The 16,215-nt window shown below is 49.0% G+C and overlaps 1 protein-coding gene across 2 annotated transcripts in view; it reads left to right on the plus strand.

Moving 5' to 3' along the window:
* LOC144724980 (extracellular sulfatase Sulf-2-like) overlaps positions 1 to 16,215 on the plus strand; it is a 64,695-nt gene that overhangs the window by 43,555 nt on the left and 4,925 nt on the right. Inside the window, exons 12-18 of one of the 2 annotated variants that reach the window (XM_078604349.1) lie at positions 656 to 1,081; positions 2,579 to 2,717; positions 4,344 to 4,440; positions 5,371 to 5,465; positions 7,005 to 7,186; positions 8,937 to 9,079; positions 9,548 to 9,671. In XM_078604349.1, the coding sequence (XP_078460475.1) occupies positions 656 to 1,081; positions 2,579 to 2,717; positions 4,344 to 4,440; positions 5,371 to 5,465; positions 7,005 to 7,186; positions 8,937 to 9,079; positions 9,548 to 9,671 (1,206 nt within the window). The remainder of the gene's footprint in view (positions 1 to 655; positions 1,082 to 2,578; positions 2,718 to 4,343; positions 4,441 to 5,370; positions 5,466 to 7,004; positions 7,187 to 8,936; positions 9,080 to 9,547; positions 9,672 to 16,215) is intronic. The other variant, XM_078604350.1, reaches the window with a different exon arrangement.

The following is a 16,215-nucleotide window of genomic DNA, read 5'->3' on the forward strand; positions in this document are numbered from 1 at the left end:
AAGGAAATATTGCATAGAAAAAAACACAAAAAATCAAATATACAAATAAGAATCATATTGAATCGTTTAATTGACGCATCATTACATTAACAACTTTCAGCTATACGCCTAGTCACGCGTATAAACGCAATAACGATGATGGTGATAAAGCACAATGAGCCAGATCCGCGTCGTACAAATTCTGCCAGCGAAATGCGCCGACGTCTCAGTCATCACGTGCGACGTGGCAACCTGCCAGAGCGACACCATGCGGCCGTTATCATCAAGACCATTAGGCATCGTGAGATGTACGGCCGTCACGCACACATACGCACAGACGGGGTGAGCAGAGCTTTGTGTGTGTGTGTGCGTTCCCTCCCCAGCAGAATGTTGGGGCAAGTGCTGCTAGCGAGTAGCACCTATGAGGCGGGCGTGGCATACGAGGGGGTAGTTGGCCAGCACCATGCCCGGCCACCTTTGTCTCCCCCGTGGCGATGTTTATACACCGCACCGGGGTACTCATGTGAGGCTGAGTCGACCTAGCGGAGGCCCATGACCAGTGCACTGGTGTTGCCCGTGAGCGGGAATCGAACTCGAGTCGCCAGGTTCATAGCGCAGCGCGCTAACCGCTGCACCACCGCTCCTCCCGCCCCCCCCCCCTCCTCACCCCCCCCAGGGCTGAAGTCGCGGTTGAGTCGCGGCCGAGCCCTCCGCTCCGTCTCGCTGGACGTGGTGGCCCAAGCTGACGAGCCGACCCCGGCGTTTCCCACCGGGGTCAACGCCACGGATGCCCCCACGGCCGCCCCCCGCACGGCCGCCCCTCTTGCGACCGCGGGCCTCCCCGCGGAGCTCAGCAGTCCCACGGCCACCGCTTCCAACCGCCCGGCCGCGAGCAGCTCGACGATGGAACGTCCCGTCCTGGATCATCGGCACAACGACCCCGAGGCGATGGTGAGCGAGGGCGATGGCGAACGCGAGCAAGATGACGGTGGAGATCGCGACGATGGCGCTGGCGACGATGATGTTGTTGGTGACGAAGATGAAGAAGATCAAGGCAACGATGACATCTTCGACCTGATCTTCGAGGAGGATGCTAAGCGAGGTGGGTGACGTCGCACGGGCAACTTGCTAACGTAAAAAAAAAACACCAGAACAATTGTGGTTTGCAAAACGATCGCGGCTGAATTATTCGGGTACTGAAGTACGCGTGCATGCATCTGTGTCGGCGTGTTTGTGGGTTTGGGGAGAGGATGTGTAGTTCTTAGCACACTGCACTACGAACCTGGCGATCCGAGTTTGATTCCCGCTCACGCCCAATAACAGTGACTATTTTCTGAACCGCTCCTGAGCCTATCCTAGGTCGACTCATCCTCAAATGAGTACCTGGTGCAGTGCGTAAACATCGCCACTGGGGAGACAAAGGTGGCTTGGGCGTGGTTCTGGCCATTCCTGCTCTTGTGTGCCATGCCGGCCTTCATTGGTGCTTGTGAACAGCACTTGGCCCAAACGTCTGTTAAGCCTATACGGGGCATCTTTGTCTTTGTTGTGGGCGTGTGTAATGTAGTGGTCGGCACACTGCGCTACGAACCTGGCGACCCGAGTTCAAATCCCCCTTACGGCACAAGTTAGCGACGACTATCTGCACTGGTCCTGGGCCTCACCTAGGTCAACTGAGCCTTAAATAAGTACTCAGTGCGATGCACACACATCAGCACTGTGGAGACAAATGCAAACAGGCGTGGCGCTGGCCACGTCACCCACTCATGCGCCATGCCGGCTTTAATAGGTGCCCGCTAACAGCACCTGCGCCAATTTATATCTATTGGTGTTAGCAAACATTGATTTCCCCTACAGTCTTCATGACGACAATGGAGAAGTTGCATTTTGCTTGTGTGTGTGTGTGTTGTGGAGCGTCGGTGTCCTGGTCACGCACTGCACCGTGACCGCACGGTCCTCGGTTTGATTCCCGGCCGTGGATTTAGGGGAGACCCAGCGCCCTGTGCGTAAACATCGCCGGCTCTCCCCTAAGTCGACTTAGGGGTGTCAAGAGTAGCATTTGGGACTGTGTGGGAGACAATCATGGTGGGGGTAACATTGGCCAGGAGATGGCAACATGCAAACGCGCATTAATTGGCTGAAAACACCTTCATAGTTAGAGGACCCACAGAGCTTGGGGGGGTATATTAGGTGCCAGGTCACCACGTGGCAGTTTCTGCCTTCCCCGCTCGTCTGTGGTTCCTCCTCCTCGTGCCTCTGAGTCATCCTCTGTCTCCCTTCGAGAGCGAGGGAATGCTGTGCGACGGTGCATTACAAGTTTAAATGATTTTTTTTTACATAAACACAGCTAATGAGACGACCGTATTTGCGCTGGCAGCTTTAACGGCTGCTCCCTAACAACCCTTGCCCACAACAACTGTGTATATCGATCTAATGAAACATGTTTCTGTTCATCGTCTTCACCGCCATCGTACTACGACGGTTGTTTTAAAATATGTTTGTCTGCCATTCCCTTTTGAGCTCAAGAACCCAAATGTGAGTTTGGCTGCTCATGAGCATTTTCCACGCTCCTCTGTCTCCCCCCCTCCTGCCTGTGTCGCAGCCCTGAGTGGAAACGAGATGGAGGAGGGCACCGAGGCCCTGTCACAAGGCCCCAACGAAGGCGACCAACGACCACCTATCGCCACGGCAACACCCACTGCCCTGGCCCTGAGGCCCAACCTCACAAGGGTCACGCACAGGTTGCAGCCTCCGACCTTTCACCCCACGGGAGTCATCAGAATGTCATGTCGTGACCTCTAACCTTTGCCGCTCATGATCGCCTCCCAGGGCTGTGGGTAGATGATGTTTGGCTGATGAATTCCACCTTGGCAACGGGTCCCATTTTTAGCAACGCTTTGGATATCAAAGCCGCAGTTTTATTTTTCTTTAGCAGAACATGGTGGCTCTTTTTTTTATGATAAAACCAATTTGCGCTTGTGTTTTTTTGTCTGTACTTTGTAATTGTATACGTGTTACATCAAAGCTATAAAAAAAAACTAATTTCACGTTTTGATTCACAAGATCAGAATTTATTTGTTGGGCAGACGTTTTACTGATCATGCAGCTCACAGATGATATGTTTTCAAACGCTCAACATGGTTACAAAATTAGACTGAGTGCAAAGGTGTGACTTTGAAGCCCCTTACTGGACAGCTCTGGGCATCAACTGACAACACGGTGGGAACGTTTTCAATAGCGAACAATTTAAAACGCACTTGACGAATATTTCCATCATAAAGTGAAACAAAATAAACCAACATCACGAAAATACACCCAGCTGATCTCAGAATCCGGAGATTAGATCCAGCCTGAAGTTCACAAATGTCACATCCTGAATAATTGATGCAAAGTGGCCACGTGTGGTATTTTATTTTAGAAGGTCTCTTCATGCCCTTTGAGGCAGGAGTCCGGGTTGTTCAGGAGGCAGCATCTAACGCAGTTCAAGGCCATTGATCCCCCCCCTCCCCCGAAAGGGTTCCCTGGTGGTCACCAGTTTGGAAATGTTGCAGATTTTGGCGGACTACTCGCAGCTATTCTATGCGCAACAAACATCGCGTCCGCAATATGGGCAATGTATTTATTAATAGGTGCGTTCATTCATACCACATTTCAACCGGCCTTCGGCAGGCTCTGTGATGCTTTTCTTCGAAAAGTGGGGATGTGTTCTTGTGGGGGGGAACATGGTTTGGGCGCGAGGAAAATGAACCGACACAGCCTTTATCCAGCAAGGGATTGAGAACGATCTACAAATAGTGACAAGCGTTACTTCAATATATATTTATATCAACTACGAATTTGAATGTTTACATCTGCAAACTTTGCTTAAGTCTTGCCCAGCTCTGTTTAGTTTTTTTTTTGTACTCCATCTTGTGATTTTCATACGAGAGTTTTAAATGGACGCTCCATCTCTCGACGTGACGCTGATAGCACAGTCGGAGTGGAGTTGGTGAAGAGACGAAACAAACGAGACACTCTTTTGGTCGCGTAACGTCCGCCCGCGTGCGTGCTTGTCGCGTGTGCGTATGCTTGTGGGGAGCGGTGGCATCGCGGTTAGCGCGCTGCGCTATGAACCTGGCAACTCGGGTTTGATTCCCGCCGACGGCCAACACCAGTGATGATTATCTGAACCGGTTCTGGGCCTCCCCTAGGTCTACTCAGCCTCAAATTAGTACCTGGTGCGATGTTTGAACATCGCCACTAGAGAGACAAAGGCGGCCGGGCGTGGTGCTTACCACCCAACCCCTCGTGTGCCATGCCGGCCTTCAACAACAGTCTGTTAAAGCTATATGGGGGAATCTTTGTCTTTGTGTTTTTTGCCACCGTAGGTGCTTCTTTCTTCTCAACCGAACGGTTCACTGCGACGAGGAGGTGTACCAGTCTGTCCGCGCATGGAAGGACCACCGTCACTTTGTGGACCGGCAGGTGCGTGCTCCCCTCATCCGCTGCTCATTTTAGGCCTGAGTCGACCTAGGGAGAGGGCCCTGATACGTTTACGCCCTCCCCCCCCAGAATATATTCCAGTTGTGCTCTAGGGGCATCAAGTCCCGAGGTAAGGAAATGTCCCATTGATACTCGGGCAGCTAGCAGTGCATCAACCCTGCATTGAGAGGCCTCTCTATCCCCAGCTAGGAGGCACACATTTTAAATTCCCCCACGCATGTGGCCTCAGACTCACGCTCAGACTTTATTGTCTGAGCTGGCGAGGCCCATTGTGCGCTGTCACGAGGATGACCGCAGCCCAGGGGCCGTCGGCAGTAGCGGCAGTTACGGCGCATTACAGCGTGGGAATGTGCAAACTAACAGGAGCAACAACAACAACAACAAGTTGTTTAGACGAAACCCCATGCCAAAACTTTCTACAGTCAAACGCACACTTTTAAGTCTCAGAACCAAATGGAGCGGCAAACCAAATTGAATACGATGAAGGTTTATTTTGGTGACCGGTGCTGAGACCATCAACCCACTCTGCTTGAATACCCAGTTTAAACAGGAGGCCGGGGGGACCCAGGTTTGAACCCAGAATCGCAGTGGTAGCAGCTGAGTGCCCTCACCCCATGATCCACCCCACCAGCTGAAGTGCACTGTATTGTAATAGCATAAAAAGTCATTGATGGAGATGGGTCTAACATCCCGATACAGGACAGAGCTTGTGCAAATGTTCGTAGCGACGGCTCCGGCTCCTTCCCCATTGTCCGTGGTGAAAACTGCACGCGTCACAAAAATCTGGCGCATTTTGAGATTTAAATTGGGTGAACGACGCCGTGTAAAAATAATCATAATTTTAAAATGTAAGTAATAATGACTACAGGCTAATGAATATTTGGATGAGCAAATCCCTCCCTCCCTCTGCAGATTGAGTCGTTGCAGGATAAGATCAAGTTCCTGCGGGAGGTCAGAGGTCACCTGAAGAAGAAACGCCCGGACGTGTGCGACTGTGGGAAGAAGAGGTATCCCTTCACCTTTGTGCTCGGTCGCGTCCTGAGTTACCGCGGTATTCTGCGGGATTATAAGACCCTCCGGAAAGTAAGATGCTCCCCCGAACGTTGGGGTCATTTTGAAAAATAAATCCAGAATGCGGGAAACAAGATTGTAAAATATAAAGCTAAGAAATTGAGTGCACGTGAGGGTACGGTACCATTGAGATCCATCTTACGAAAGATGATTACAAACGCGCTGCTTCACAATGGGGAGAGATGTTTTCACCGAAGATCATTCTGAACGGCTGGTGGTGACTTCTATCACCTAGGTGGGTGGTCAGGTATCGCTCATGGGCAGCCGTTTTCTGGATAATGATTCTGAACAACTAAATTAAAACACGTCCGCAGGAAGGCAATTCACTCTTCCAAATTACCATATAAGATGCACCCGCAACTCGTAACTTGAAATACAGAGGGAACAAAGTGCACCTTGTTATCTGGAGAATACGGTATGACTAGTCCGGGCTCAAGGCCTTCCTATTGTGGGCGCCACGGTGGTGAGATGTTAACTACCTCGCTTGGTATACAGGAGGTCGTGGGTTTGATCCTGACACTGACCCCGGTATATTTGGCGTTTGCATGTCTCTCTCTCCCCGTGGTCGTGTGGAATTTTCTCTAGGTCCTCCGTTTTTTTCCCTCCACATTTAGAATCAACATCACACGTTTAGAGTGTTTGGCTGCTATACATTTCCACATGATAAGCCACTTCGTCGGGGTATCATTTGTGGCCAGGTCGCTTCTGAAAAAGAGCTGTATATCTCAGTGGGCCTCACTCTCATCTATCGAGTAATTTTATCGGAACTCCCTTTTGCCTCTTTGAAGCGTATCTCCTAAACTTCGTATTGCATCTTGAGATGTAGTTGCTTATAGATGCTCCGGGCCTGTGCACGCACACACAAACAAAATGATCACGATAACTTATTTGTAATTTGTCCAAGGAAAGCCTCACTGAGTATCTTAAGAATATATCCTTACGCAGGTTCTGCATTAATATGTCTGTTCAGTTCCTTTCATAAGGAGGTTATTTAGTGTGAGAGGAAACCTAACTATTCAGATAAAATACCTACGTGTACGCAGAGATAATGTTCAAACATCCACAAATTTGCCAAAAAAAGATACTTGCACGTTAATTAATTGGAACAACCAACATCACAGCACATCCCGCTACTCTGTGTTCACCTTGCGCCGCACAGAGACAACTGCCATTCGGGGAGGGGGGGGGGTGTCCCCTAGGCTAAAATCAACCTGCGCCGCTAGAAATTTAGTTCCATTTTTGGCCGCGGTATGAATTCGAGTTGCTGTTGTTGCTTACTGGCTCCCACTTGATTCTATTGCCATCTCCTGGCCACCTCGCAGCCCGGCGGGCGAGTTTGCGAGCTCGAGCAAACCTACCCGCGATCCACCAACCCTCGCCGCCAAAGCGACCGGCTCGTTGCTGGCCCACGCAACTACCCCGCCGCGTCTCTCAATCTCTCTCCCTCTCTCTCTCGCGTGCGGCGGTGGCGGCAGCAGCAAGGGAGTGTGGAGTGCGGAGCAGCGCAAGAAGGCTCTGCGCGAGGAGCGTCGCCGTCGCAAGGAGGAGAAGCGCCTGCGCAAGAAGAAGCACCGCAAGGGCGAGGCGTGCAGCTTCCCGGGCCTCACCTGCTTCACGCACGACAACGACCACTGGCAGACTCCGCCGTACTGGACGCGTGCGTTCACGCGACAGCACGCACGCACGCACCGCACGCACGCACCGCACGCACGCACGCACCGCACGCACGCACCGCACGCACGCACGCGGCTCACGATAATAAGCACGCACGCTCAGTCACGCTCGCTCGGTCGCCCGTGTCGCTTGACGACGATAGCCATGAGTTGTTTGTAATCGAGGTCGCACACCTTGACGCGGGGTGGGGGAAGCATCCCAGAGTGCGTAGCAAGAGATAAGCGAATCGAATCGTCGCATCTCGTATTTTTAAAAGGGGCACATTCCCCACCGCCTCCTCCTCGCCCTCAAGTGGCAGCCGCCGTCCCCTGTCTGGCACAAGGTGACTTAGCACGTGACCGCCCGCAAGAGGGCATTTGTCTGCCGGAATCGGGGCGACGGGCGCTGCTCCTGCTGCGTGTAATCCGGACCGAGTGTGGGGAGTTTAGCGCCGTGGTTTTGGCACGCGGAGGGTCACCGTGGTGACGGGAATCGTGAACGTTGACAAAAAGTCCGTGAAATATTTTTCGTTGTTACAATAATGCCTCGCGTAATGCGCCGCACAGTACAGTTTTTGCATGATCGGTCAGATCGATGACGGCTAGGATGCGGCAAAAATATTCAGCGCAAACGCAAAACGCACCGATACCCAGCATGCGACAAATGCCTCACTAACGAGAAGCATGGGACATGTGGCATCTCTATGAGGCTGTCTTGATCACCTCGTGAGGGTGAAGAGATGGGGCCCAGAGGGGGAGCGTAGTGGGGGGGGGAGCGGTGGGGGAGCGGTGGGGGGGGAGCGGTGGGGGGGGGAGCGTGGTGGGGGGGGAGCGGTGGGGGGGAGCGGTGGTCTGGTCGGCCACCCGCCCTCTCGCGTGCCATGCCGGCCTTCATCGGTGCCACTCGGTAACAGCACTCGCCCTTACAGTCTGTTAAGGTTATACGGGGGATCTTTGTATTTGTAGGGACCAGTGGTATGGCTGGCCGCACAGCACTATTAATTATTGACTTAAAGCTTTCGTGACTGCAGGAATTCATATTCTTTGGGTCTCTCGGAAAAGCCACGTAGATAGAATAAATGATCAAAATAATAACAATATCACGACGTTTCGATCGCAACACAAGTATCGTCATCAGGTGGAAAATATAGCGGAAGAGCACCTGGGGCAGGAAAAACAAATATTTTTTCTTATTCTATCTACTGGGCTTTACCGAAATACCAAAAGAATATAGCGCTATTAATGTTTATTTTTCTACCGTCATTGGTCACCGGGGCTGAGGCAACCGCGTAAACTATGTAAACCCTGGGCTGGATCACTTTGGATGTAATTTTTTAAAAATCCCACTTCGTGCTATGCACGTGAACGCAATGTATGTACATAATCAACGTTTTTGGGTTTAGATCGCGTTATGTATAAATGTGTCGTAACCCTCCACCACCCGACACGGCCAATCAGTAAAAAAGTGTCACGTTGACAGAAGACAAATAGTTCACTGCTTTAGCCCACCGGTGTGTTGAAGCGTGAAACCACAACATTTACAATTTGAGTACGACGTTTCGCTGGTAATTGCATCCAGCATCATCTGAGTAATGTATGTACGTTGAACTTCTTTCGCACCGTACGTAGCTAACCGTGCTAATCGGAGGTGCACCGTTACGTCGTTCGAGTCGTCCCGTTCGTCGCCAAACAAAACGCACAAACAAACAAAAACCAAACCCCCTAACACACTTTTTATTTATTTTCTTCCAACAGAAGGCACGTTCTGCGCGTGCACGAGCTCCAACAACAACACGTACTGGTGCGTGCGCACGCTCAACAGCAGCCACAACTCGCTCTTCTGCGAGTTCGCCACCGGCTTCATCGAGTACTTCGACCTCAACACCGACCCCTACCAGGTGACCTCCACATGCCTGCCTGCCTGCCTGCCTGCCCTCCGCCACCACCCCGCCTGCGGGCCTGGCCTCGATTGCCCCAGCCAGGGCGGCGCATGGCGCCGTGCAGGAGAAATGTTGAACGCGCCCAAGGAAAGTCCCCTGCACGTTGCTCCAATGCACAATGTGAAACGAATGCCTTACGCGAAACACACCGATACAACAACTTGAAGTCAATGCCTCGATGGTAAATATCTGTCCCGGTCCAGGCCTACCCCTAGGTCAACTCAGCCTTGAATGAGTACCTAGTGCGGAGTGTAATCATCAGCACTGGGGAGAAAAAGGCGGCGGGGCGTGGAGCTGGCCACCCACCCCCTCGTGTGCCGTGCCCGCCTTCATAGGTGCTCGCTAAGAGCACTTTCCCCAACAGCCTGTTAAGGCTACACGGGGGATCTTTGTCTTCATGGACTCACCGCCTCCGTTTCCACGCAGATGCAGAACGCGGTGCACACGCTGGAGCGCGGCGCCCTCGGCGCCCTCCACGCTCAGCTCGCTGGGCTCCGCGCCTGCCGGGGACTCGGGCAGTGCGAGCCGCCCCCCAGCAACACGCACACAGGTAGTGGTCATCACACTCCTACTCCTCACACTCCTCACCCTGCAGCAGCACACACGCACATTCTAGATTTGAAACTTTCGTGACTGCAAGGATTCATATTCTTAGGTTTTTTCGGTAAAGTTACATAGGTAAAAAATTTAAATTAATAAAAGTAAAATTTAATAAAAAATAAAATAAAAATCACGACGTTTCGGAGGCAACACGGAAGCTTGTGTTGCCTCCGAAACGTCGTGATTTTATTTTTTATTTTATTTTACTTTTATTAATTTAAAAATTTTACCTACATGACTTTACCGAAAAAACCTAAGAATATAGCACACACACACAGGTAGTGGTCATCCCGCACAGCGCCCCTCCTCCTCCTCCTCACACTCCTCACACTCCTCACCCTGCAGCAGCATCGCACACTCATCCACTTGCCTCACTCACTCAAAGCCCATCTTATCCTGATCCACCTACCCCACTCACTTTACATCCATCATCTTATACTGATCCACCTACCCCACTCACGTTACATCCATCATCTTAAACTGATACACCTACCCCACTCACGTTACATCCATCATCTTAAACTGATACACCTACCCCACTACGTTACATCCATCATCTTACACTGATCCACCTACCCCACTCACTTTACATCCATCATCTTATACTGATCCACTTACCCCACTCACTTTACATCCATCATCTTAAACTGATCCACCTACCCCACTCACTTTACATCCATCATCTTATACTGATCCACCTACCCCACTCACTTTACATCCATCATCTTACACTGATCCACCTACCCCACTCACTTTACATCCATCATCTTATACTGATCCACCTACCCCACTCACTTTACATCCATCATCTTATACTGATCCACCTACCCCACTCACTGTACATCCATCATCTTACACTGATCCACCTACCCCACTCACGTTACATCCATCATCTTACACTGATCCACCTACCCCACTCACTTTACATCCATTATCTTACACTGATCCACCTACCCCACTCACTTTACATCCATCATCTTACACTGATCCACCTACCCCACTCACTTTACATCCATCATCTTATACTGATCCACCTACCCCACTCACTTTACATCCATCATCTTATACTGATCCACCTACCCCACTCACTTTACATCCATCATCTTACACTGATCCACCTACCCCACTCACTTTACATCCATCATCTTACACTGATCCACCTACCCCACTCACTTTACATCCATCATCTTACACTGATCCACCTACCCCACTCACGTTACATCCATCATCTTATACTGATCCACCTACCCCACTCACTTTACATCCATCATCTTAAACTGATCCACCTACCCCACTCATGTTACATCCATCATCTTATACTGATCCACCTACCCCACTCATGTTACATCCATCATCTTAAACTGATCCACCTACCCCACTCAGGTTACATCCATCATCTTAAACTGATCCACCTACCCCACTCACGTTACATCCATCATCTTATACTGATCCACCTACCCCACTCACGTTACATCCATCATCTTATACTGATCCACCTACCCCACTCACGTTACATCCATCATCTTATACTGATCCACCTACCCCACTCACGTTACATCCATCATCTTATACTGATCCACCTACCCCACTCACGTTACATCCATCATCTTAAACTGATCCACCTACCCCACTCACTTTACATCCATCATCTTAAACTGATCCACCTACCCCACTCACGTTACATCCATCATCTTACACTGATACACCTACCCACTCACGTTACATCCATCATCTTATACTGATCCACCTACCCCACTCACTTTACATCCATCATCTTACACTGATACACCTACCCACTCGCGTTACATCCATCATCTTATACTGATCCACCTACCCCACTCACGTTACATCCATCATCTTATACTGATCCACCTACCCCACTCACGTTACATCCATCATCTTACACTGATCCACCTACCCCACTCACTTTACATCCATCATCTTACACTGATCCACCTACCCCACTCACTTTACATCCATCATCTTAAACTGATCCACCTACCCACTCACTTTACATCCATCATCTTATACTGATCCACCTACCCCACTCACTTTACATCCATCATCTTACACTAATCCACCTACCCCACTCACTTTACATCCATCACCTTATACTGATCCACCTACCCCACTCACGTTACATCCATCATCTTATACTGATCCACCTACCCCACTCACGTTACATCCATCATCTTAAACTGATCCACCTACCCCACTCACTTTACATCCATCATCTTACACTGATCCACCTACCCCACTCACTTTACATCCATCATCTTACACTGATCCACCTACCTTACTCACGTTACATCCATCATCTTACACTGATCCACCTACCCCACTCACGTTACATCCATCATCTTATACTGATCCACCTACCCCACTCACTTTACATCCATCATCTTACACTGATCCACCTACCCCACTCACTTTACATCCATCATCTTACACTGATACACCGACCCTACCCACTCCAGTTCTACGAGTATTCGTTGGTCACGATGCATAATCGACACATTGACGTTGCGTTGTTCCGCGTCCACGAGTTTGCAGGAAAATGTAACCCATCGTGTCCACGGTTATCCAGCAACACTTTTAAACTACAACAGCGAGAGGAGAAATACAAATTTAAAACGTCAAAAGTGATTTCGTGCTCAAACGAGCATTGAGGCGGAACTCATCTGTCTCTTACAACCCTAATGCCGTGCTGGAAATTCCACATTCCTTTGGCAAGGGTGATTCTCTCCGGAGGACAACCACTGTTGATGTTTCCACAAAGTGGTACTCGTTGAATCGATGGTGGTGATGATGATTGATGATGGGCTTGAGTTTACCAAAAACGGGGATTTTAACTGAGCCACCGCCCTAGCCGCTTCAAAAGAATCTGCAAAATTAAAGCAAAGTAGATATGGTGTGCCAAGGTAACTCCCAGAACAGTGACCCGGACTATGAATCACCTCGCTGTTTTTGCGAAACACACACAGCACACATAACAGCACGCGCCTCTGCAGATCAGTCTTAACGTGCCAAGCTGGACAATGCGGGAAGGCGGAACTGAAATCTTCTTAACGCACGCTTCACAACGCTCCACCGTGATCCACTTTGCTTTTTAATTGCGACGTCCGAAAACCTTTTCACAATTAACTGTGCGAATGCCGCTTTTAACGTCTGTGTTTCTCTTTGCAATCAGGTTTCAAAGGTGACAGCAGCTATGATAATTACAGGTACAAGGCTGTGTGGTCATAATCCACCTCCCATTCGTGTGCCGTCTCATTTCCAGCCCCATCGTCCATTCATTGCTGCAGCCAGCATGGCCATAACCAGCGTATCGTTTGCTGTGATTTTCATTTTGCATGAGCTCGTTAAGGCCATTTGGTTTTAAGTTGTTGTGATTTTTTTGTTCTGTTATTTTTCTTGCATTCCATGCGGTACCACCGGCTAGAGTTCACCGTCGTGTCTGTTGTTCAACGTATCCCGAAATGCATTTCCCACTGTTGGTGCATTGTCCCGGAAGGTTTTTGACGTAATGCCCAAATCCATACACGGCATGATGTTGTATCGAAAACGATTTTATTGATACGACATTCATCGCTAAGGGATGAGCTTCAGATTGCAATTTCTTATGATTTTGGAGTCGTTAATTGTTTAAACGGGTAGTTTACGTTTTGCGATAACATGTCTTCGTACTCGCAAAACGGATGTCACCCGGTGCCATGTGACACCACTTTTGGCGGAAAAAGAGTGGACATGATGTCATTGAACTGATGTCACTTACCGTGACATCATGAAGTCATGTCTATACGGGCTCAATCAATAACACTGCAGCAGCCACTGCTTATGTGAAGAGTGGTTCCTGGTGCCATCACGATACACGTGTCGTCTGTTTGTTTTGAATAATCCACTGTGATTTGGCTGAAGCATAAAAGCAAATGTTTGTCCCACCATAAACAGAGAGATTTAAGGAGATAATTGGTTTTCTATTTGAGTCTTGTGCTATAAAAAAGAAAATTCCCCTGTGTTATTGGATTTTAACAGATTTTAAATTGAAACTCGCTGTTCCCTAATCGTGGGTGGTGCTTTGGGTGTGTACATATTTTAATTATACTTTTAATTGTTTTATCCGTGTTAATGCACCGCTTCTGGGTGAGTCCGTATTCTGTGCAGCACCCCCAGAGGGTACGTGTAAAACAAACTTAATGATTACACAAGAGGCTCTTCCGTGTAGCCCAAACGCAGCTAATAACTGTTCAAAGTGGTTGGATGAGGATAAAGAGGCTTTGCTACCGTATTCGCCAGAATATTAAGGCCCTCGGGAATGTGAAACACGTTCCCGGTGTCAATAAAGTTATGAAAGTCTGGTCACATCGAAACCGGTACCCGTCATTAGCCACCGAGTGACGGTGACACCTCCACGGCACCCGTGGCAGGCCAGGTGCACTTTGAGGCCACGCTGATAGGAGGTCACGGGACAGACCCAGGTGCCGCACCAGGGTTGCAAACGGGTACCCGTACCCGTACCCGGCCGGGTACGGGTAGCCGGGCATCAGGTAGGGTGCGGGTATCGGGCACCCGGTTGCGACCTCTGGGCTAAATATAGGAGGTTTTAGCGGAGAGATTGGCGGAACGTGGGGAGAACCCAGAGTTAAATATTATCAACAACTTCAAGCTACAAAACGACCGTTACTTTTGTGCTCGGTGACGGTACCGCACAGCGGCCACCACTGGACGGCGCTGTGACCCGCTTTGAATTGTCCTCGTAAAATACGGGCACACCTCGCTTAGCGCTCAGGTTGCGTTCCTGGAGAAACGAGCGCTACAATCGTTGCTGCGATACTCCATATTGTACAAAAACCACACCAAGTCCATACGCTGCTGGGTCAACAAAGTCCCAGACGCCCGTTGGTTACACGGTTAGACGAGACTCGGTTTAACTGTTTATGCGGAGACACGAAACAGAAATATATAAAATATGTGTTATGCTGTTCGTGTAAACATATTCACATATTAACTAATTTATTGATCGTGCATAATAGATTTACGTACTTGGAAGAGCCTCAAGGTTCTGTTTTGGCCAAGTGTTGGATCTTTAGTCACTTCCGCTTTGAGCACTTGATATGGGAAATGTTTGCTGATTTTTGTTGTTACTTTACAGTCCTCTCTACAACAGCGCTTAATAATTACTGCGCATTGCACATTACATCACTTTTCGCCAAGCGAGGAGCTGGGTATTTTTTTTTACAGGGAAGGCTCCTTACCTTTAAAAACACACACACACATCAGGAAGATCACCAGCATTGGCTTAAAGAATGTCACCTGCTGATGAGGCAAAGCATGTCGAAACCGGTCCAGAGTTGGCTTGTTTTCAAACAATATTGTTTAGAAGCCCATGTAGCTGATGCGATGTGTAACAAAAATGATTTTGCTTGAGGGGGCGGCATTGTCTGCTTAATTACATTGCCGAGTGCAGTAAACTTTGACGTTGTCTTGAACATTTAGCTGTTGCACGGTGAGCCGATTGTGACTTTGCGTTGGCGGCATGCAGGTCGATTGCGTCACCCGCGCTACTCGCCGCTACGTTTGCCATCGCTTTGCCTCTTCTACTATCAAGCGCGATTTATTCATTTTGGTCCTTGAGACATTGGCCCACAAATTGATTATTGGTGCCACCCAGTGGTGTGGCGAATGCTCACAATTCTAGATTTGAAGCTTTCGTGACTGCAATGATTCATATTCTTAGGTTTTTTCGGTAAAGTCACGTAGGTAAAAACATAAAAAAGTAAAATAAAATAAAAAAAAATAAAAATCACGACGTTTCGGAGGCAACACAAGCTTCCGTCTTCAGGTAGTACCGTCACAGCCACGACAGCTGTATCAAGTAAATGAGAGATTGCAGGAGTTACCACTGCGTTTATATAATGGTTGGAGAAGGTGGTGGGGCAAGGGCCGCATACTTATTATTAATATGGTAAGGTGAGGCTTGAGACTAAGAATAGTTTTTAATGTTTTTACCTACGTGACTTTACCGAAAAAACCTAAGAATATGAATGCTCACAATGTTTTTTTTTTATTAAAGCGGTGTATCTCTTGATTACGTGCACCTGCGATAGCAAGGTCGTTGCGGTAGCTTCTTTTTAACGACGTAACGAGATAAATGCCCGTTAAAGCGTGTTTAATAGAGAGCATCGTTTTGGAGAAGAGGACACATACTTGTGCGATTTGAAACATCTGCAGGATTAGCGTTGATAACAAATGTGTCTATGAAACGGACGCTACGTACGGTAATATTTTTCCATCATATCGTTTTTTTGGGGTTAGTTCGCGTAAATATAAATGTGTCGTTAAACCCGCCACCACCCGACACAGCCAATTAGTAAGGTCTGTGACGTAAACAGAACACGCCAATTCGTTACGAGTACCACAACACCGATGTGTTGAGCAAATCCACAACATTTACAATCTGGGTACGACGTTTCGCCAGTAATTACAACCAGCTT

The sequence above is a fragment of the Lampetra planeri genome, chromosome 22 (assembly GCF_965212315.1).
Source record: "Lampetra planeri chromosome 22, kcLamPlan1.2.h2, whole genome shotgun sequence".
Classification (NCBI taxonomy): Eukaryota; Metazoa; Chordata; class Hyperoartia; order Petromyzontiformes; family Petromyzontidae; genus Lampetra; species Lampetra planeri.